Genomic DNA, 23,801 nt, shown 5'->3' on the forward strand with positions numbered 1-23,801 from the left:
GGCAGTGGTCTTGCCACACCTCAGGAGGCCAATGTTCCCCTACTTTGACAACTGCTTGATGAAGGTGGGCTCACCAGAGTCACTTGTAGACCACAACAAGGCGATGGCAATCCTTCTGACAATGTGGGGGTCGCATCTGACATCTTCGCAAAGCCTCCCCTTCATTGGAGCGACCCTGTATACAGTGCAGTTTTTGGCCACCATAACAAGTCCAGGAAATTCGGATTATGATCTTGATGTTTCAGCCTGTGTCCTGGGTCTCATGAGAGTGGCTCTGCAGCTTCTGGGCATACTTCCTCCCACTAGCTGATTATGCTAGGTGGCATATTTGAGCTCTGCAGTGGAACCTGAGATCTCAGTGGCCTCGGCACCAAGAGAACCTATTGGATTCTATCAAAGTTATGGAGGAGACTGCAAAAGAAATGTAGTAGTGCCTCTATCGCAATTGGACTGAGGGCAGAACTTTCTATGTGGTTCACCCAGAGTTGAGGGTAGCGACAGATGTCACTGCTGGCTTTGGGAGATCTGGGGGGGTGGAGATTGCAGGAATCTGGTCTCTGTCAGAGACCCTTCTCAACATCGATCTGGTGGATTTGCAGCTTATTTTCCTGACGCTGTATGCCTTCCTTCTGTCCATCAAAGGTGAGGCTGGTTCAAGTTCTCATGAACAACACGACTGCAATGTGTTACTGCAATTAGCGCAGGTTGTGGTCTTGAGTACTTTGTCGGGAGGCACATCGCCTCTGGAGCTGGCTGGAGCACTAAGGATTTCCCTGGTTGTGAACCACTTGGTGGGATCTTTGAATTCCAGGGCTGATAAGCTCAGCCTGCAGTGATAGGTGGATGACGAATGGTGGCTTTACTCCACGGTAGCTAAGGGCATCTTCCAGCAATCAGAAGAACCCTGGCTACATCTTTTCGCCACCGAAGGATTCACAATGTCCAAACATTTGCAAACATGCTGCCGTTTCCAACAACACTCTCTCTCTCTGAAATGCATGCCAGATAGAGAGAAGCACATGACTTATGTACTTCTTTCTGCTACCACCTTTCCTACCTAGAGTTCAGAAGAGGTCAGGAACGGCAAGGCCCAAATCATCTTAGTGGCTCTAGATTACGAGAGTGTGGCATCCAAAGCTTCTGGGCATGAGCGCCTGTCCTCCCACCAGTCTACCCCTTTGTAGAGGACCTCCTTTTACAGCAGCAGGGCAGGATCCTACACTCAAACCTGCAGCTCCTTTTGTGGAGTTTGAGCGGCGGTAGTTGGCGGCATTCGATCTTCCTCCCGAAGTTGTGGATTTCATTTTGTCTGCCAGGAGTCCTTCTAACAAATCTGTGTATGCTGGATGTTGTGACTACTTTGGAGCCTGGTGTGCCACCTGTAATACTGATACATTGCAGGGCAAACTGTTAAATGTCCTACAGTTATCATATTGAAGGTCCAGTAAGGATATGCAGTGGGCATAGTTAAAGGATATCTATCATCCTTTTCAGCCTTTTTAGTTTTTCCAGATCCACCGTCCCTGTTCTAATCACCCATTGTGATGAGTTTCTTAAAAGTTTTGACTCGCTTGTTTCCTCCCAAACACTTTGTGATGCCACAGTGGGATGTTAATTTTGTCTCTTCTCATGTGCATGGCATCTAAATCCATGCACATTTGTCCAATACGTCTCTTCATTCTGAAGACCATTTTGTTTGATTTGACTTTGGCTCGTCATGTGAGCGAACTCAAGGCTCTCTCTCGATGCAGCCACCATATACTACCTTTTTCCTAAACAAAGTGGTACTATGTATCAGATTGTTACTGCTTTTCACATTGGTCAAGTCATCATTTTTCCAACGATCGTTGCCTCACCTCCCCCCTCAAAAGAGGAAGAGACTCTATCAGCTGTTACCTAAAAGAGCTTTAAGCTTTTACATTGATTGCACCGAAGACCTTCAGGCCGACGATCAGCTCTTTGTGGGGTTCTATGAAGCAAAAAAAACAAGACCGAAAAGGACTTTGTCAAGTTGGTTAGTCCTCTGCTTCAAAATGGCTACACACTTTCCAAGAAACAACCTGTGGAAGTTTTTGTTATTTTTGTTATATATTTTTTGTTCGCATTTCAGAGAAAATGTTACATACATCAACTTTGTGGCGCCAAAGTGTGGTCTCAACTCAGCAAACATACATTTCTTTTATTAACTAACCCTCCTCCCGCCTCCCCTCTACCCCTTACCCCCTCCCAGGCTCAGTTCATCGTATACCAAGGAAAAAGTATTCCCGCACGGCATTGCATTCGGGGCACACATAGGGGAACAGACCTAACATCAACACATATGATTTGAATGAGATCATCATTGACAGTCTCCCATGACTAATTGCCTTATGAAGCATCTGAGTCCCCTAATCTCAATAATTCCGCAAGCATTTCCGCCCAGGCCCTCATATTATCACCTAACCCTTCATCCCTGCAGTTCTTTTTCATGTGCCACCCCTCAGCCTTTGTCCATTCAGCCATATCGCTTAGCCAATCTTCTTCTATCCTCGGGTGAAGAGACAAAAACACAATCACAATCCTGCGTTTAGCTAGCAGTAACCCCAGGATGAGGAACTTCCTACTGAGCTTTTTTTCTTGCGGAACAGAATGAGTCCCAGCAAGCATTGGGCCATCACCCTAGAGATCTCCTACCCTGTGACCGAGTTGAGCCTCATTAAAAGGGTCTGCCAGAATCCATCAATGCCGGCGCAGTTGTATACCATATGTAGGAAGTCTGCTGACTGTCCTCCGCATCTAGGGCACTCCGCTGAACGCTCCGGGTTCATACTCTGCAGCCTACTGGGAGCCAAGTACACCTGATGGACCAGATTGTATTGGAGAAGCTTGAACCGTGCGTTAGTGGAAGTAGTTTTGATCCCCTGGTGAGTCTTTTCCCAAACTCTCTCTGTTGGAGGGATCTCAAGCTGTGCCTCCCATTTACCCTCTACCGACAGTGTGTTCTTGGGGGCATCCTCCCTTAGGGCCCTATAGATGTGAGAAATCAACCTCCCGCCCCCACCCATCACTAGTATAACTTCCAGTGTCTGGGAAACAGGGGGCGCATCAGGGAACGACGGCCAGACCTCCTGTGTCGTGGCTGCAATTTTGGGGAATTAAAAAAAAATTGCTACGTTCCAAGGTGGAATGTTTCCGAGGTGTCCACAAGAGTTATAAATCTGTTGTTGGGGAAAATGCCCTCAAAGTCTCACAGCCGCCCACTCGCCATTTAAGTAGGGTCATGGATCTTTTTATATTGCTGAATGAGCACAGTGTTCAAATATTCATATCCGGCACAAACGGAGCCCTCCTCATTATCGTCCGACCTGTACATTCCCGTGCGCCACATACCATTCGAACCGTGTGTGGCAACCAGTCCAGTGCCCCGACCCCATCATCAGGACCTCTGGAAGGGAGTTCCCTCCGCACGTGTCCCTCAACAGTCTGTGTTCCCAATTGTCATTGCCATCCATCCAGTGCACCATGTGTTGGAGGTATGCCGCTGGGTAGTAGTACTCTGCATGGTACCCCCAGTCCACCTGTGCGATACTCGCTTTTTAATGTTGCCAAGCGTACTCGTTTCCTCCCAGTGTCCCAGAGTAATTCCACTATCAATTTCTCCATTTCTGAGAGCCCTGGAAGAGAAACCTGCTGGTTTCCATTTCTGAGAAAACCTGCTGGTGCCCTCGAAGTGATACAAACACCTGGAGAGGGTCACCATTTTGACTAGGGCGATTTTACCCATCAAGGACAAACTAAGGTGTTCCAGACTTTAATGTTGCATCTTAATCCATCCACTATCCTGTCCATATTTGACTCCTTGAAGTTTTGTGCTTAGTGTGTAACACAGATGCCCAAATACCTGACCCTTTTGGTCTCCCATGGTAGAGCTTGAGGCAGCAGGTCTACCTCAGACCGTCCCACTAGTTTCCCCAAGGGAAATAGCTTGGATTTGGAGCGATTGACACTCAATCCAGTATGGTCGCATAAATCTTCCAGGATCTCTAACATGATCGGAACCGAGTGACTAGGCTCCAGGGATATGCCAATGCATTGTCTGCATAAAGGGACTCATGTTGTCCCCTATCTGTATTCCCCACCCATGTAGCATCGCCTTAAGGTGGCAAGCGAGTATCTTCCTGGCCACCACGAAAAGCTGCGGCGATAGGGGCATCACTGGTGGGTCCCCCGACTCAGCACTAAGCTCCGAGAAACTGTCCTACCTACTTGCACTCTGGCTGAATGTCCTCTATATAATAGTTGCACCCAGTTAATATAGTGGTCTGCGGTGCCTACTTCACGTGGTACTTCCCAAAGAAATTCCCACAGTAATGATTCAAAAGCTTAGTCAATGTCTAACAACGCTAGAACATAGTGCTCCTCGAATAAAGCAGGAGAATGGAGCACCATTGATAGCCGTCTCGCATTGCACTGAGTATTCTTTGACAACAGGCGATAAGAGGCCACTGCCAGGCAGCCTCTATCGGGCTTTGGCAGCATTACGACAATTGCCTCCCTCATAGACCCTGGGAGCAACACTCTCATAAGCCTTGTGGTAGACATCTAACAATCTCTCAGCTAGGTTTCCTTGTTGGGTAGGGTAAAACTCGGCCAGCAGTCCGTCCCCACCTGGGGCTTTTGCCATCTTTAGTGCTTTCATTGCTGCCAATACCTGTCATCTTCAGATAACTGTGGCATTTGTATCACCCCTAAATATGACTGTATTTCTTGGGGGCTTGTGAGTGCCGGGGCCCTGAATAAGTCTTATAGGTGTTCAGTGAACACCTCCACTATTGCTTGTTGTGAAGACACTAATCCATCCTGCTTATTCCGGAGCACCGATTTTGGTGGACTCCTGTTCTAACCTCGAATAAGGGTAGTGAGCATGCAGCTCACTTTATCTCCCTCAGTAAGCAGCCGCTTCCTATAGTTGGAGCCCTTAAACTTATCTAGCCTGTCCCACGTGACTAATAGTTCCTCCCTACATTCCTGCCAGGCGTGTAAACTGAGGGGTTGCTCAATCCGTTTCTTCTCCAGATCTCCTAATTGCTTCTCAAATTTATCGAGCATATTGGTAAGTTGCCGTTTGACTCCTTATGTTATTTTCAAGCACTCCCCTCAAAATCACCTTAATTGCATCCCAATCCATTGCTCTGGAAGAGGCGCTGCCCCAGTTTTCCCTAAAGTAACCATTTAGCACTCTGGTCACCTCATACACAAATACAATGCTTCCACATTCATTCTCCACATGGGAACCGCCTGTACCTGCACTTGCATACGGAAAGTGACAAGTAGGGGAGAGTGATCTGCTAAGTACGTAATGTTATCTACCCACTGTAGCACTCCATCTGATTTCAAGCAGTAGTCAATCCGGGTATATGTGCCTGTAGCAGGCACATAGCATGAATGCAATCTACTCTGAGTGTGGCACAGTCTCTAAACATCATGCAGCCCCCAAACCCTTTTCAATTCCTGCACTGCACCTCTAATTGCGGGCTTGGTGGCCATCCTAGGGGGGTGGTGAACCATCTCTATGTTTAGAACACAGTTTAAATATCTGGACAGGATCACTGCTGGCCGCGCATGCTCTAGAACTAGTCTTTGAATGTACTACAAAGAACGGATGGCTGCGTGTCAATTGCGCAGAGTTGTGATGTAGTCAAAATTCAAAACAATCCGGTTGCTCCAAGGATATGGTAACGGCCATCCGCCATATACCAGAAGGTATAGACAAACTCTACACCATTAAGACAAAAGAGAGAGGATATATCCTGAGCATGTTCCACAGTCAACAGTTAAAGTTCTCAATCAAACAACACCGTTAGTCTTCTCAGTCTTCTTTTATTTCTTTAAACCTTCTCCAAGAACAGTCCTAGCCGCCAACATGTGTTTCGTCTTTTTGTGGTGTAAGCCACAGCCTTCCTCAGGGCTAATACTTCACAACGTTCCAAGTTAAACAGCTAAATTCAAATAAATATAAGTCTGTAACTGTTGACTATGGAACATGCTTAGGATATATCCTCCCTTTTACTCTCTGAATGTTACTAAAAAAGGCTGGATCATCATTAGTCGGGGCGTACACGCTCACCAAACACACTTCTCTTGCATCTAGTGTCCCAGCCACAATTCCATATCGGCCCTCCAAGTCAATTCTTACATCCTTCACTGCAAAAGGAACCCTGGGAGCCACCCATGCCATTGCCCCCAGGCATAACTAGAGTACGTGGTTGCAAAGATCTGCCCACTCCATCTACAACGCAAAGCAGACACACACGAACCCCATGTGTGAGTCTCCTGCAAAAAGGCCACTGATATGCCATATCTGTATAGATACGAATGTACTCTGCCATTTGACCAATTGACCCAGTCCCCTGACGCGCCAGGTCATACATTTCCAGTCAGAGGCCATCTATAGTATTTGTGAGCAATGGCTTATCTTCAAAATTGCTTCCAGCCACCCCCTTCCTTCCCTTTCCCCACCTCATAAGCCATGGTATCTCTGCCGGTCATTCAATCTGAGCCATAACATCCCCAACAAAACAAATACAAACCCCCAATCTTGAGAAACTACCCCCACCCTCGGGCAGTGTGTCCAACCTGGAGAGCCCCCCCCAACATGACCCTCTTGCAAGACAAACCACCCCATCCCTCCTCCCGAAGAAGCAACAGCCTCCTCACAGTCCTTCGCATTCCCTTCGAAAGGGTTGAGAGCCAATTCCACCAGGGCCAGAGCTGCTACCACTGCCCTGACTTGCGGAGTACCTATACTTGAAATTCATAAAGCTAGGACATGGACGTTAGTACTCCAGTTCACAGAGCAGTACTGCCTCGACAACCAGGGCTTGCAGAAAGGGCACTTTGCCCGTTTGGTCCTGCAGGACTTTTTGAGCCATTCTACAGACCCAAGTACTGTTTTGGTATCTATCCTAAAGGTGGGGAATCTGCAGTTAGATGTGTGCATCAGAAGAACAAGTTTCTTACATTCTCTTTCTGATGGGTACTCCAACTGCAACTCCACACTGGTCCCAATATAAACATCTATGCACTGTTGTGTTGTATGTACAAGGATGCGGACTGAATAGTGAAAGAAAATGAAATCAGAGTGCAGGAGTGGCGCTTATATGCAGCTGTGTTGGTCTCTTCCGGGGCAGAACAAAGACTCCACGGATCCACATGATGCCACCTACTTGCATGTAGGAGCAGTCCTGTTCAATTTGGATCCAGTCTGGTGTCTTTAGATATTCTAAAGGCGAGGAATCTGGTTTAGGTAGAGTATCCACCAAAACGTAAGTAATTTTTTATTCAACCCTTTCTCCTCACGCTTTTATGCCCTGACACGCAATGCTGGCTCTTCCACACTGCCGCATTTTGCTCATGTGCAGTGGTGAATTTTCTGCACTGTTCCCTATGCTGACTTGCAGTGACAGATGCTACTTACTTACTTACTTTCCCGGCTAGTTATTAACTCCGCCAAAATTCTCATCATTGGCGATTTTAATTACTGGCCGCTAGACCCCTGTGAAAGTAGCCTTTCTGAAGAATTTACGGATCTCTTACTTGGCCTGAATTGTAAACAGCACATCACAGTGGCCACTCATAATAAGGGCCATATCCTCGATCAAGTGTGGACGGCCAATCTCGATATCTCTCCTCCTCTAGTATATTCCTGCTTTTGGTCGGATCACTCTTTCATTTCTTTCTCACTGAAACTCGTTTTGCCTTATCATCCTCCACCTACTACCAACTTCACTGAGCGGAACTGGAAGCGAGCTGACATCTCTGAATTTCATTTTATTCTAGTTACCACAGCCCCCAGTGACATGGCCTCGACATCTGCCCAGGCTGATGTCCTCGACCAGTGGCTGATACATGCGAGCGATGTGGTGGCCCCGCTAAGAACCACTAAAACTAAACGCCCTCACGATGCTCAGCGGTGGTTTACAGACCAATTAAAACTGGACAAACTGGCCCTCAGACAAGCTGAGCGCCGCTGGAGGGGTAATTATGACCCACTACTAAAAACTGTATATGTTGATTTACTAAAACTCTATAAAAAAATCTATTTTACTGGCCAAAACCTCCTACTTCTCTCAGAAAATCCTCAGTTCTGCTTCTAAGACTAAGGATATTTTTTCAATCGTAGAGGAACTCTCCCTGCCTGATCGTGTTACCGCCCAACCTCAACCTTCACAAGTCCTCTGTGATTCCCTTAATTCAATTTTTATTGATAAAATCATTACTATTAAAAACAATATCCCTCCCCCCTCTTCGTCTACTGCCTGCTCTTTACCCCCCATGAATCCTTGTTGTTTTAATGAGTTCCCTCCCATTTCCCCGACCGAGTTCATCTCCCTGTTACATGCGGTCAGTACAGGATCACCCAACGACTGTTGTCCCCCCCCAAATCATGAAAGCTGCCTTTTTGGCATGTCCTGGTGCCCCGTTGGCACTTCTTTACAACTCGCTGGCCACAGGCTCTGTCCCGGATGCTTTCAAAGAGGCGGTTGTTGTCCCCATACTTAAAAAGCATGGTGCTGATCCGTCTGTCCTGAGCAATTATCGGCCGATCTCCCTTCTCCCCTACTTTGGGATGATTCTGGAGACCTATGTCACCCGCTGCCTCAGCGCATTCATTGAAGGGTCTTCCTTCTTAGACGACCAACAAGCCGGTTTTAGACCGGCCCACTCCACTGAAGCTGTCATCGTGGCTGTAATGGATGTGCTGAGGCAAGGGGCCGATAAGAACTTGGCCCAAGCACTTGTTCTATTAGATCTGTCAGCTGCTTTTGACACGGTCGATCATGATAGCATGATCGACCGTGTCAAAAATGCGGGCATCCAGGGCATGGCTCTAACTTGGATCAGATCCTTCCTGCACCAGCTCTCTCAGTCAGTCCATTTGTCCACCTTTTCAGCCCCCTATTCCTCACTTTCTTGTGGTGTCCCTCAAGGTTCTGCCCTTTCGCCCCTTTTATTTAATCTCTACATGCAACCCCTTATAGTTTCTCTCCGTCGCACTCCGGTCACTATTTTCAATTATGCGGATGACTTACAGCTGACCTTTCCTATTGATTCCTCTCCTTCTTCCTGTGTCAATTTCCAATCCACCATGCTTGCCATCTCTGAGTGGATGCATTTTAGCCAGCTGAAGCTCAATCCCAGCAAGACGGAGTTGGTGTTGACAGGAGGGTCGGCCAATCCTTGGTGCTCTAGTTTTTGGCCCCCTTCCCTTGGGCCCCCCCGCCCTGTCCTGTCAATTCGGTGAAGAGCCTTGGTGTAATTCTATCTAGTGATTTATCTATGAGGCCTCAAATTAATGTTGTTACTTCTTCCTGCTTTTTCCACCTATGCAGGATCTGCAAAATTCTTAGGTTTCTCACTAATGAGGCTCTCATACTTGTCATCATGGCTCTTGTCACCTCCCGTATTGACTATGCCAACTCCCTCTATGTTGGGATTCCTGCTTACCACCTTCATCGGCTTCAGCTGGTACAAAATCAGGCGGCCAGACTGGTCTTTCAACAGCCTAAACACCAACATGTCTCACCCCTGTTGAGGAGATTGCACTCGCTCCCAGTGGCCTCTCGATGCATTTTCAAATTGGGTTGTACCGTTTTTAAGGCACTCCTTGCACTTGCCCCAGCTTTCACCTCCCTTAGCCTTAAGCGTCACATTCCCTCAAGAAATCTCCGGTCCTCTGCACACAACCTCCTAACTGTCCCCAGGTATAAACGTAAAAAGCATGGAGGCTCTTGTTTCTCTTTCCTTGCCCCTACATTGTGGAATTCCCTTCCGACTCCCATTCGAGTCTGTCCTAACTATACCTGTTTTCGCAAACTACTCAAAACTCATCTCTTTCAGTTAGCCTATGAGTAACCCGGCTGCTTGGCCCCCCTGCTTTTGTCTATGAGCGCCATGAAACCGTCTGGTGACCGTGCGCGGTAAAAATGATTTTAACATAACATAACATTACTCCCTCCAGCAATACTAGGCCTTTTTTGCTGCCGGGGACGGATTTTAAATATGAAGTTTTCTTCTCCTTGCAGTTTTCACTCGTGATAACCCAATGTTCATTTAGTATACATTTCCCATCATTGTGTGTAATCTTCCTGGAATTTCAGGGGGAAAATGAGAATTTGCACACCCTTAAAATACACCTATATCTTGTCCTAGAAAACGTAGGTAATTTTCAGGCGAAGTTCGAAGTCTACATGGGTGGAGGCAAAGGGACAAGCAGAGTCAAGTGGAAGAGCCCTCATTACAAGGGATCAAGGCAAGGAAGTGTTGGGTGATGACATTGCCGGTAACTGGGAAGAGAGAGGCTGGATGAGCCGGCATTGCTGGAAAAGTGGGGAAGACGGCAGGAAAATCAAATTTGGAGAAATGATAGGCACAAGCACAATGCCTAATCTCTACAGCTGGTTGGCACCGGCACTAGTTTTTGTGAATTGAATTTTATTTTTCATCATCTGACTTTGATCCAAAGCAATGATGAAGAAGACATAACATGGAGAACCCAGGAGGAAGAAAAGGATGGATAGGAAAACCGTGACAATGGAAAAGAGCATGGATTTAAAATAACTTGCAAACCTTGAGATAAAGAGGAAAGAAGTGTAGGATGTGGAAATGAAAACACACAAAGTAAAATCAAGACCATGGGGCCTTACTGTACTGCAACTCTGGCAACCAGCAGCTATGAAACGGGTCCTTGAGAAAAAGAATTGCACGCTGCATTTATTTTTAACATATTAGGCTCTGCAGTGGGACCTCTAAAAATCATAGTGGGTGAGACCACACAATATCTAAATAAAGCTGAAGTAAAGGGTAGTAATAATTGCCTTTGCACAATATGTTATTTCTGAATAGATGACCCAAAACGGTTACACATCCTTAAAGAATGTAATACTCAACAAAGTAGTAATTTGTGCAGAAATGAAACATATGCTAAAAGTCATACGCCGTAGGTGTGTTGCCGAGACTTCTCAGAATTGAATGTACCACATCATGGGAGTTAATACATAACTTCTCAATTGTCAGGGTATTCTTCAGAGATTTGGAGACTGTCTTGCATAGTCTGAATAGATGAAATTAACCCAATAGAGGGATTTAGCTGCTGATAACCTACATATTAACAACAGTATGTGTTTTTACATCTGTGGTGTTTCTGCTCTGCATCTCACTTAAATTTGTTTCCTACCCCAGTAAAACGCATGAGGCTGAAGAAGCTGAAACCCCCCGGCGTCACAAGCACAAAAAGAACAAACGCAACAAGGAAGAAAAGGTTGAGAGTGATGGCAGCCCTCTTAGAGATGAGCGTGTTTTCAAAGAGTGACGCTTGGCGGGCATACCCAAAGGAGCAAGCGTTCTCATGAGACGAGCACGTGTTGCAGTTTCTGAATCTGGCAGAAACCATGTCGCATCGCAGGAGTCTCGGTGTCACTCTAAAGACCACCAGGAACCCTCCAGAGATCCATGCATTTGATAGGTCGTACTGAAATAGTGCACGGCCAGCTGTTAAGCCAAAAGTTTTACAATGTCGGATCCTATGGTTTCTGATCCAAACAGGGTCTTGGCTGACACTGGTTGACTATGTGGTTCCTAACTTGTGGCGTTTGCAAGCGCTCAAATGATTAGTGTTTTGTGGCCACCTTTGGATAATAGTTTACAGTTTCTACATTATATTTAATGATTTTCTCCGTGGAAACCAAACTGGTGTGTTGAAGAGCATTAATATTTGATGAATAGGCTTGCATTCATTCTCCCTTTCTGAAAAAAGGTTAATCTGTATTTTTGGGTCCTTTTCTAAAATGCTAGTTAGATCACTGCCCTCAATTTTCCACCCTAACACAGTTCATAAATGGGCTCATTTATTAAGTAGCTTGGTGTACACAGATGTAGAAAAGTGCTACCCTGTGAGTCTTGTTAATTTATCTTTCATAGATTTTATCTACATGCTGTTGTAGTCAGATGCTTTACAGTCACTTAATGCAGCAGGTAATATAGCTTCATCATCACTTCTGAGAAGCTTGCTCATTTTGGTAGCTAGTGCTTTGCAGATCTCTCCTTTTATGCCAGGATCTGGAGCAAGGATAGGAAAAGACCCAAGCAAAAGGAATCAATGCCGGCAGAGGTCAACAAAGAGAAGTAAACTTGCTGCATAAGAAAAGAACATGTGAATCATTCACAAACCTAGTATGATTCCAATTGTGTGTTTCCACACTAGACCATCTTCCCAATATTTACATTTTTGTTGTTGTTGTTGTGAGATGGAATCCAAACAAGGTAATGTTTTTGCTCTACATTTTGACCTGGTGTGTGAGAGAGTACCGACTTGGACAATGAAAAATGACAATTTTGAATTGTTTTAAAACAAAAATACCTTAATATATAACTAAATTATTTAAAATCAGACAACTAGACCTATGATTAGTTTTGTTCTATATGCAAATGCAGCTTATACAGAAATGTAAGGCTTTTGTAAATAGACAATTATGTATTTTACAAGTAAACAGGTGAGACTGCATGAGTGGTTTGATTGTAGTATGTTTGTAACGGTGATGGTGAACGATAATGAACTGGAATGTTGCACCATGCACACTCGGTCAGCGACGCACTGTTGGGTTGGAATACGTGTGCGTAGCTATAGAACGTAATCCCTCTATTTCAAGCCGCCATCTAGTGTGAAGGAGGGCCGAGCCCCCTGCTGCGTGGTAGACGTTACTGGTCAAAATGATTGAATTTAAATGTTTGTTTGCAGCCTAGGGGTCTTTTGTGGACCATTTGTATGAAATAAAATAGGTTCCCGTGTAAAGGATCATGTATGTATCTAAGGATCATCTCAGGATATTGCTTAATACCCTTATGTCTTCATACTTTTTTTGTAACCTGCGCAGTTCATTTCCTTTGCTGTTCGAACTGTATTTGTCATATTGTTTTGTAATTGAGAGAAGACTTGTACAATACAATGCAAACAAATACAATGTGTGACATAGCTAGACACAAAAAGTACTGTTTTACATATATGCAACATAAGGCATCATCATGGATGGATGCATGTTCACATTTGGTGTCTAGAGGGGTAGGAGTGGTCTGGTAATATCCTCTTTTGTCCTAGAAGATGCATTCTGTTTTCGGGGAAAAGGCATATCCCTGGAGTAATGAGTAATTTGCCTCAATTATTCTACACATTCATGAAATAGAAGACATTTCTGAAGAGCTCTGATCCATCAGAGTTGAATACCCCACGGGTCATAGCGTCAGCTGAGGTGCCACTGGTGCAATAAATTGGAGATCTGGGTATGAATCTCTGTAAAATTCAAGGGACCCAGCTATTGCACCGACAAATAGATCTGGAAGCAAAAATACAATGATTCTTTTCAAGGATTCCATTTGCACGGAGTATAAACAAAAAAACGTGAATCTTTAAGACCCTTGATGCGTGTCACAAACCTCATGTTCTACTGTGGCTTCTTCTAATCTTGTTTTGGTTTCATTCTCATTGCACAGTTAAATTGCAGGCATATGTTTTCTTTGTATGCAGTGTACACCACCGCCAAACTGCACATAGCGTCAATCATCTACCACAATGGAGCCATGTCTTAAGAATACCCAAAGCTTAGGTGATGTAAAGTTATTCCACTGTCTCCTTCCAACAAGAATGTGGAAACCTTGCATACTCAATTGAACTTGAAACTTAGACTTGATTAAACCCTGAGCTGCTAAGGCACCAAAATATATGATTTTTCATACTATGAGGAAGCACTTGATGGTTTGATCATTTCCAAACCTTTGCGGGCTGAGAGTTCAAGGAAAATAAAGCATTTTTGTAAATATGATTGTGCAATAGTTTTACTTTCTAGATTCTAAACTTAATGGACAGGTGTAAAGTGAAACTGAGAAATGAGAATCAAGAAATTGTTAACTGCAGTCAACTCTCCATCTGTCATGGTTCATAACCTGCATCTTTCTTCTGCACTCCTCAAACAGTGAGGCGCCGCTTTAGCTTAGTTAGCGTATAACCAAGAACTTCATGTTATGGGTCTAGCCCTGGATTTCTCCCTTGCACGCAAGGGCCCCTAGGAACTTTACTAAGTCAATCACAGACCAGAATGTTTCAGGACAACCAGAGAAAGGCCAGTGCTAATCCCACTCACAAAAATAGGATCAACCAGCAGGTCACCCAGCATCACCACATTGGTGGGAAAATTAAAGGGGCCAGCCAATAAATTGAAAAATCTGGTCCTCCAACCCAACCTAACATCATCAACACTCAATGACAATGAGGATTCCAGAGTGTTCCATTGTTTGATAGTGTCTTGTAAAAAATTTGTGATGACATTGTGGGTAGTTTCAGTGCTGCGCTATATAATGTGGATTGATTGATTCAGAAAAAATGCGGTGAAGGCAGCTCAGAATTGAGTGAGCAAATAGGTACACACTTTAAGCCGAAAGGCCTTTGAGGTGAGCACATGCAAGAGCTCTGCACATGTGTACTGTTTTATTTTCTCCACAGGAATTTGCACTTATTCATTACGTTTTTTCTGTTTTTTTTCCAATTGTAATATGTTTTCTGTATTGATGACTTAAAAGACTGAGTCCACACAATGGACCTGTATTTGACCGCACGGTCCTAGGTTTGAATCCAAGCAGGTCCACTCACCCTGTCATCTTCTAAAGTTAATAGCATTAGTATGTTTGAGTTGGGTAACAATAAACATCTATGTATGTTATTTTAAAACAATTTATAAAACGCGCAACTACCCATAGGTTTCTCAGTGCTAGTTGCTACAGACGGTAAGCATGGATGAAAAAAACCTATTGATTGAATAGCCATGTTTTTATATATTTCCTGAAAGACAATAGAATAGGACTGGCTTTAATCTGTGAGGGGAGAGAGTTCCGCAGCTTAGCCATGGTAATTACGAAACTTCTGTCGCCCCAGTTGGATCTATAGGTTCTTTGGACGACAAGGTTAGCTCCTGCTAAGCACAGGGGTCTGATGGGAGTGTATATTTGAAATGAATTCTTCAAAAATTCGGGTTCCTATTTTGTGAATGGTTTTATAGGCAATGCAAAGTAATTTGAATTTTGTTCTGCTTCTTATAGGCAGCCAGTGAAGCTGTCTAACCACCTTAGAGATCAACTTAAATTTCGGAGTGCCTGACATTATCCTAGCAGCCGCATTCTGCACCAACTGCAGCTTACTCAGAACCATTTCCTGTGCATTAATCAATAGGCTGTTACAATAATCAACTTTGGACATAACCAAGGCGGATATTAACTTTTTCCTGGCACCGATCGGGATAAACAGAAGCAGTTTCTTCACCAATTTTAGGACATAAAAGGGTGAGGAGACCACTGCGTTAGCATGATATTTAAAAGACAGCTTATCGTCAAGGATGACATCCAGGTTCTTGGTTTTAGTGACCGGGATTGGGGGCGGTCCCAATTTGTCCGGCCACCAGCCCGCAGACCACCGAGGAGATACATTTTCAAAGACCATTACCTCTGTCTTGCGTGTATTAAATTTAAGGCAGTGTCCTGACATCCAGGTACTGAGGGCCAGCATGCCATCATGGAAGCTAGCCGATACGGTGTCCCCTTTTTTTTAATGAATGGCGAGCACTAATTGGGTGTCATCTGCATATGCCGTGAGAGCTAATTCAAAAGATCTGATCACCCGTGCTAAGTCAGTGACATAAATGTTTAACAGCGTCAGACTGATTGAGGATCCCTGCAGGTCTCTGCATGGAAGTGAGTAAACTGGAGAGTTGAAACCGCCCAGGCTAACTAGCTGGATATGTTTCGATAAAAATGAGGTCAAAAGAGATTTTGCCCTGTTCTCAATGCCTAGTGCAGAGACACGGTTGATCAACAAGGCATGATCAATGGTGTCAAATGCTGCTGATAAATCCAGTAGCACAAGTACGGCTACTCCTCCTTTGTCTAACACCAATCTAATCTCATCAGTAGCTCTGAGTGTGGTTTCTGTACTGTGGCCTTTCCTAAAGCCAAACTGTGTTTCATCCTGCAGGTTATTCGCATATATGTATTGAGCCAATTGATCATTCATAATTTTTTCAGCAAGTTTAGAAGAAAAAGGAAGATGTGCAATTGCTCGATAATTGTTAGTATCCCCTGGGTCCAAATTTAAAAATTTTTTTTTTACAATGGGAGGATCGAAGCCTTTTTCCATTGGGAAGGATAGATAGTTGAGCTAAACATAGTTGAAAACATTTGCCAAGTTAGTACCTTTAAGATCTGGGATCAGTTTCAGAACTGAGCGGAGACAAGGATCAAGCAGTGAGCCAGATTTAACCATGCTCACCAGATCGGTTCTCTGTTCCGCTGAAACTGGCCCAAATTCCCTGAAGGAAAGATGTCTAGCCCCTCTTTGTTTGAGTTCAGCTGACTTGTAACCTCAACAGAGGCATTAAAGTTTGAGTAGATTTGCCCTACCTTATCTTGGAAACTGAGGGCTAAAGAGTCACAAAACACGTGGGATGCTACATTTGCAGGGCTGCCTGCTGGCGCTGCCAATTTAGACACCATCTGAAACAGGTGTTTGGTGGAATCTTGTGTGGTTTCTATTACCCTTGTAAAGTAGTTCGTTTTTTCTTTTAGTAAGAGGCGTTCATAGTTAGCCGGTGCTAGTTTGTAGAGAGATTACTCTAGACGCCAGCACCTCTCTTGTTTCCTGCACCATTGTTTCTCCAGCCTCAACGCTTCAGAGAACCACGGGGCAGAGGGAGTGTTCCTGTTTTTGGAAGCTGTTTTATACTAAACTAGTTTAGCAAAGGCATTTTGGAGCCAGTCCGTATAGTTTATAGTGGCCAGTTCTGGATTTAAAACCGCTTGTGGATGAGTCTTCGATAAATGCTGTTTAAGAAGAGCCTGGTCAATACCACTCCACGCCTTAAACTGTTTAGTAATCAGACCACCTCAGAGGAAGGATCTCCTTTACCGAGATCTGCTTGTTATTCGTGAATAGGCCATCAAGCCTGTGACCGGCCGAATTAGTTGGATCACTGACTCTGATAGATTCCTATAGAATCTAGCTTGGGGGTAAGGGATATAGAATTCTTGTCTGCCTTGGCTTCCAGGAGAAAATTAAAGTCCCCTAAAATGGTAAAGCTAGATTCACCTGCAGCGGGTTCCAGTAAGTTTCCTACCAGTGATCAGAAGTCTCCCGTAGGGCCCCGTGGGCAATGGAGAAGGATCCCCTTAAAAGATTGATGATTTGGAAAGTGTTATGTTGAAATTGAGTGCCTCACATACTGTAGAGGGGACCATAACTGTCTTCATGATTAAGGTATTTCGGTATATGAGAGCCAAACCTCCCCCTCTGGTTTATCACATCAGAATACAGTGAAGCCGGCAGGAGCGGCAATACAAAAGACTGGTCCAGCTGAAGTGCCAGCCCACGTTTACATGATAAATAAGATATCGAGCTGATAGACATCCAGAAACTCCGCTATCTCATATTTGTGCTTTGGGAGAGAGCGTGCATTAATGAGTGCCGAGTGAACCTTATCATTGTCCTAATACTTTGGAGTATGAAAATTCCTTGTCACAGTTTTTACCAAGTTCGACTGTGCCCAGTCTTGGGCCTCCAGTACAAACCCACTAGTGGAGCAAGGTACTTTGGTCTTCTCGGGGAGGTTCGCTGGATTTAAGCGTGCACAGGCATGCAGAAATGACTTATCATGCTTATTAATGGCACCTAGTTTCAAGCTGGTGTAGCGCACTATACATTGACCCATACCTGGGAGGAGAGGAGCAGTGGTACTGGCGCTAGGTGCAATCCGGACGTGGATGGGCGCAGACGGTGTGCCCGCTGCGTGACGGCGCCATGCTGCCTTTTTAACCTGGAAGGAGGAGGAAGAGCCCAGCAACTAGACCACCAACCTCCCTTTGTGCAGAAAATGGCGGCAGAGAAAAAGGAAACAACAAACAGCACAACAGAGCTGCGGTGAACCGGGGAGATGGAAGAGTCTGTCCCGCTACAAAGGAGCTGATACGGTGAGTGATGTGTGGAAGAGCACTGAAAAAGTACAGATTAAAAAGGTTTAAAAACACCTCAATATGAGCACTGATCGTAAAACATATAAAAATATTTAGTCAAATAAAAAAGAGCACCCTAAGTGAAATAGGCAATTAACATGAGGCGCTACCTTCAAAGTGTTGAGAAGATTTTTTTGGTGGAGGAAGCGAAGAGTTAAGATGTCACTAAGGAAGGTATTACATAAAGCAAAAAGTTGACCCAGGACACCATATGGTAGTGGAGAGAGAGGAGATAGTTTGGATTTCTAGGCACCAGAGAATGTGCAGTCTTGCAGAGAGGCGGAAAACCATATGAGTGCAGAGCCAGTGATGCTGAGGGTCTCTTGTGGGGCATTCAGAATGAGGTGGCCAACAGCATCAAACGCTGTTGAAAGATAAATAATTCTACGGATTAATGAAAGGTGTCTGTGGTTTGCAAAGTTAATAACATTAGCAACGTGTGAGAGGGCTGTTTCTGTAGATTGAGGCGCCTGGAGGTCATTCTGTAGACAAAGTGCAAGAATATTGAAAACAGTGCGTGCCGGTACCTTGGAGAAGAATGGCGCTGAAGACACTAAGCAGTAGTTGGAATAGGCGGGCGGATCAGCGTGATGCTTCTTAAGTACTGGTAGCAGGTTTAACACGTCCAGGGCAGGCACAGAACTGAGTGATGGAAGATAGAGGTGAGACAGCATAGCACCTTGGAGGTGAGACCAAGATCTTTAATAGTTTGGTGGTTTACAGGGTCCCATGGAGCGTAAGGAGTTGGCAGATATGCGTATCCAGATCAGCTAGGGGAGAGAGCAGTACAGATGGATAGTTGAGGAGAGCGAGTTGAGAGGGTTATGGGAGGGTGGGAATGAAGCAGTGAGGTATGCAACAAGATAATGTCCAATAGTTCTGGTTTTAGATGAGCAGTAGGATGAACAATCTATTACAGTGAGATGATACAGTGAGTTGTGTCCTGAGCGAGTAATTTGTTTGTGCCAGTCGTTAATGATGGGATCCAAGTGATGTGACAGTGTTTTTGAAGTAGAGTGACTGCACTGTCTAGTACTTCCAGTGCATGTTTGAAACCTTTTAGGTTTTCATTAGTTCTATTTTGTGTCATTAGTAGAAACGTGCACGCATGTGATTGCAGGTGAAATGCTGATAGCGAGTTGAGTGCATAGAGGATAGTAAGTGTTGTGATAATGTTTCAGGACAAGCTAATTTGTGCAAATTGTTTAGTTTGTTGTAGAGGTGTAGGTTTGTGGATTCTCCATTAAATGCTATCCCTCAATGTTTACCTTTATCAGCAATAATCTATACAGTATAAAATAAAATAAACTTCATTAAAAATCTTCCATACACAGTGTAATTATATGTATTACATTAATATCACAACCATCAAGCAACAGATTACAATAGTGCTTGGCTGGTTTCAGTAAACAACCGGTAGTCTTAACATGTGCAAAATTAGTGAAGTGTAGAGTAATCATTCCCTAGTCTAAATTGTATTTGCTGTTTAACCTAGTTCTGCAAGTCATTGCACATGTTGATTGCTTTTTCCCCCAGACACACAAAGCGTAATGAGCAAATTCTCCATATTAGCTCATAGCATAAGATAATACAATCTGCAACAGAAAATGTATTGTCCTACCTGCAATATAACTGTATTGGTTGTTTACATACGTGCTCAGCAGGTTTTAGAATTGTATTGCCTGATGGTTATGATATTGATGTAAAACATATCATTACATTGTGTATGAAAGGTTTTAATGACGTATGTTTTTTCTTATATCACATGTCTTATTAAAGGCTATCAAATAAGCTAATCTATACAAAAGTGCTTCAGACCAGACCCAGCACGCTGACCTATGCCCTTTCAGCCAACCAACTTAGGTTTAACTGTATAGTCAGTCACTGCTTTATCTACATCGTTTATCCTTCCTGTGCAGGCCACAGTGACTGTCCAATCTCTGTTCATAATTTAAATGTTCAACTTTCCCACGCCAATTTCCTTCTTGTTCCTGGTTATTGATATGGTTGATACCTTGTACGGTGATACCTTGTACGGCCCCGTTGTGTCCTTTGACATCCTTAATTCCTGCCTCTATCAGTTTTTAAAATGGCAGGCATGAAGATCTTCTTGGCCATTGTCTGCAGCATGATTGTATGATCTACACAAGCTGACAGAAATGTAGAACAGCATAAGGGCAGTTTTATTGTCCTTGTCCAAGGAGAGGTGGAGCCTTTTGTCAAGACCAGCTGTGGTGTTTTTTATCTCCATAAAGGGCAGAGCTGTGAGTTATGGTCTTGGAGGAGGCGTTCCACGTACTCTTTAAAATTTCTTGTTGCCTCCTTTTAAATTGGCCAAGATTTTTGGTTCAGCAGATGTTATTTTCAGGAGGAGGGTGATGATGGCATATTAGAAGGGGCCAGATACTGTGCCAAAGACAATAGTTGAATTAGTCAGGTTGTTTGTGTCTGCCACAAGAGGAGGGAAAGGGGAAGGATTGTTTAAGGCTCGTGCTTGAGCAAGGACCCGTAGGAGAGTTGGACAGTATTTGATTTGGTGGCCTGGATCAGAACTCGGGCAATTTGAATACGTACGAAGGAGACGGATGATTGAGAATCCATTAGCAGCAACACACACCACAATCGGCAATGTTGACTTTTAAGAACGAGAAGCCTTCACAATATTGATGGAATGTGCAATGGTCACTTCTTAGGGTACCTGGGTTGGTCTGTTCCTGGCAGATCTTTCATTTTGTTGGGTGCTTCTTGGATGCATTTCACAAGTTTGTTCCGTTTTCTTGATAGTGTAGCTTTTCCTGTGTTCTTGATAATAGAATTTTGTGCTGTTTGGTCTGTGACTGATACCACTGGCGTTCGAGGTTGTGATTTTTGTGTTTTTTAATAAGCGCCCATATTGAGATACTTGATGGTGGATTTGAGGCCTAAATGAAATTATTTGGGTTTGGTGGAAGCTGCGTAGGGCAGATAAATTGTGGTAAATATTGCACAACAGTATTTTTGTGTCTGGAAGTGGGGAGGTGATTTTTTGTGTCCCTAAAGGCTTCTAAAATTTCTAATGTGAGCGGGAGTATAGTTTTGGTTGCAGGTGGTGGTGGTGGTGGTGGTGGTCTAAGAAGATAGATTTCATAGATTGATAGAGAAGGAGGAATGTACCCACCATGCCTGCTAGGTTAGAATTTTCATGGTAATGTGTGAATGAGTTCCATTGTGTCCCTGGCTTTGTGTTGGACCACTCACCACTTGATTGATGGAGAGCGATTTATCAAGGTGGAAGAAAGCTTGGCGTCCAATCTACCCACAATAAAACATTTGTTGGCTTTGATCTGCAGGTGAAGGATACGTTCAAGGAATTCATCCAGGAAAGAGAGGTGCATCTATGGTTCAGGAAAGTCCTGTTGCAAAGGAGGAACTGTTAAATCAATGGTGTAATAACCGGCTATGCATTCATCTATCAGAATTTAATGTCTGGAACTGTAGAGCAGGATGGTTCTACAGCATTTGCTAGTGTTACTCCCCCTAGCTTGCCTTCTCTATTCTTCAAGTGATTATGAACTGTAAGAATGAGGTCTCCAAGGGTCCAAGGGTGGTGATTGCATTCACTCCATACCATGACTCCGGCCAGATGTGGGACACCTGTATTCAGAGAGAAGGTCGTTGATATCAAAGATGTGTTGCAGGAGTGACTGGGTGTTTAACAGACAAGGTTCTGGATGGGTGAGGGCGACGAATCACAATTGTTCTAAATGTATTGTTTTTGTGTGAGTTTTGTGTACAGTTTTGCGTTTATGTCCAAAAAGTATACAGAGCAGAGGTTTTTTCCAGGTTTAGGAATGATTGATATTAGTGCCTCACCGATGGAGGGGTCAGCTTTCCGTCTCCGTACAAGAGTTAAATAGATCACAAAGAATCTTATTAGGCTAAAAAAAAAAAAACAGGGAAGAAGTTGACAATATGCAGCTTTATTTGGCATTAACCCATTAATGGATGGTAAAAACGATCGTAAAGCTCACTATCTAGTGTCTTCTCCCTTCACCCTCTGACAGGAGTATCCTTGAGAATAATAATTTCTAAATGCTTCGAACCCTAAAAATCGTAATCCCCTTTTAATTCTTAATAAACCTTCCGTTGCCATATTCTAGCTCTGAATATAAATGGAAGAAGAATGTCAGTTTTATTGCCTTTCTCATAGAACATTTGCTTGGCTCTAAAGGGGTAAATCTCTACCCCATTATCACGTGAATTTATCAAGGTTTTCTTGGACTATAAAATTTATTTATTTACAGTGTTTTATATAGCGAACTTGACTTGAATCAGGTATCAGAGCGCTTTACGTAGCACAAGTTGCATTACACAAGGACACATTTATTTTTGTTCGGCACGGGGAGATTGTGTTTTGCCCAGAATCGCAGGATGTTGAGCGTCAATCACAGGAGGAGATCAAGAGGTAAAGAAAAAGGCACCATACGTCCTCAAAACGTTAACACATATGATGACATTGAGGACTGTGTGTCAAGGGACAATGCGGAAGAACATAGCATTCGGAGTTAAATATCCCCAGGTGGAAAGACCAGAGCCAGTTGTTCTGGATGAGGAATATTCAACCACGTAATATGACATGCTTCATCATAGACTTCGTCACCCCACCGTCGTAAGGTGGTACTACCAGGGGGACTGATGGGAAGGGCCTGAATGAGGATATTCAATGGGATCAACTGAATAGAGCTGTATCTTAAACATTGATCCCCATAATTCCCTTTAATCCCCTTTTCTTTTTTAAACAAATCTTATGTAGTCAATAAAAACTGGTATTCCACTCTTAAATTACATCTGGGGTGCTCAAAGATTCTGCTTTGACTACGGGTTATACTTCCATGAAAAAACATGCACACTGGATTTAACTGATTTTTAGATTTATAACTAACAATTATAAACGAAATATGGGACTTAATTATAATTTTTACTTCCCTGTTCTATTGTCTGATTAAAGAATTCCAATGTGAAAGAAAATACGATGTCCAGTCCCCAGTGCTGTGTGGGAACATAACTACATCTCCCATGACCTCCTTGGTGTCTTAACCTGTGAACTCCTGTTGTATTTCTCCATGTTACCCATGTGATAACCAATATATCCTTCCTTGAAGAAAAAGTCTTTGAAGTAAACTATATCCCCATAATTCTTTCGATGTCTGAAGACTCAGCATCGAATCTGCCATGTGAGCCAGGGGCTCAGATGCCGCTGGTGGTACACACTGCCACGCCGTTAAGCAAAAGACATCACCCGTGATTCTTTCGATGTTCAACTCTTGATAGGCACCAAAGTGGTATTGCACCAGGAAAGCCCTCGACTTCAGGTTTAAGTACATGGATCTCTTGAATTTGAAGATATATATTTTTGAGTGCATACTGCTTTATTGGCGGTGTCAAGATCACTGCTAATTCTAACCCTCTTCGGAAAAAAGCTCTTGAAATGGTGGGGCAACGATGCCCTGCAAAGCCCGGGAATTACTGGTGGGGAAAGAAATATGGCTTCACTATCCTAACCCTAGAATACCACTAACCAAACTAATCACATACATGACAGTGCAGCACAATCTACTCTCTCCACTCGGCTGTACCACTTCTTTTCTAACTCGCTTCTCTGTAGCATCTGCACTCAAAGCTGTCTTGGGTACTTCTGATCATCATGTGAGACTTCAATTGAACAGTTAAATTACACACTT

The 23,801-nt window shown here is 43.9% G+C and overlaps 1 protein-coding gene across 3 annotated transcripts in view; it reads left to right on the top strand.

Moving 5' to 3' along the window:
- Positions 1–13,848, top strand: part of LOC147718469 (uncharacterized) — a 264,056-nt gene extending 250,208 nt beyond the window's left edge. For all 3 annotated transcript variants that reach the window (XM_086918391.1, XM_086918389.1, XM_086918390.1), the window contains exon 16: positions 11,221–13,848. In XM_086918391.1, coding sequence (XP_086774517.1) covers positions 11,221–11,350 — 130 coding nt within the window. In that variant the 3' untranslated portion in view covers positions 11,351–13,848. The remainder of the gene's footprint in view (positions 1–11,220) is intronic.
- The last annotated feature ends 9,953 nt before the right edge of the window (positions 13,849–23,801 follow it).

The sequence above is a fragment of the Lissotriton vulgaris genome, chromosome 4_1, assembly GCF_964263255.1.
Source record: "Lissotriton vulgaris chromosome 4_1, aLisVul1.2, whole genome shotgun sequence".
NCBI classification, from domain to species: Eukaryota; Metazoa; Chordata; class Amphibia; order Caudata; family Salamandridae; genus Lissotriton; species Lissotriton vulgaris.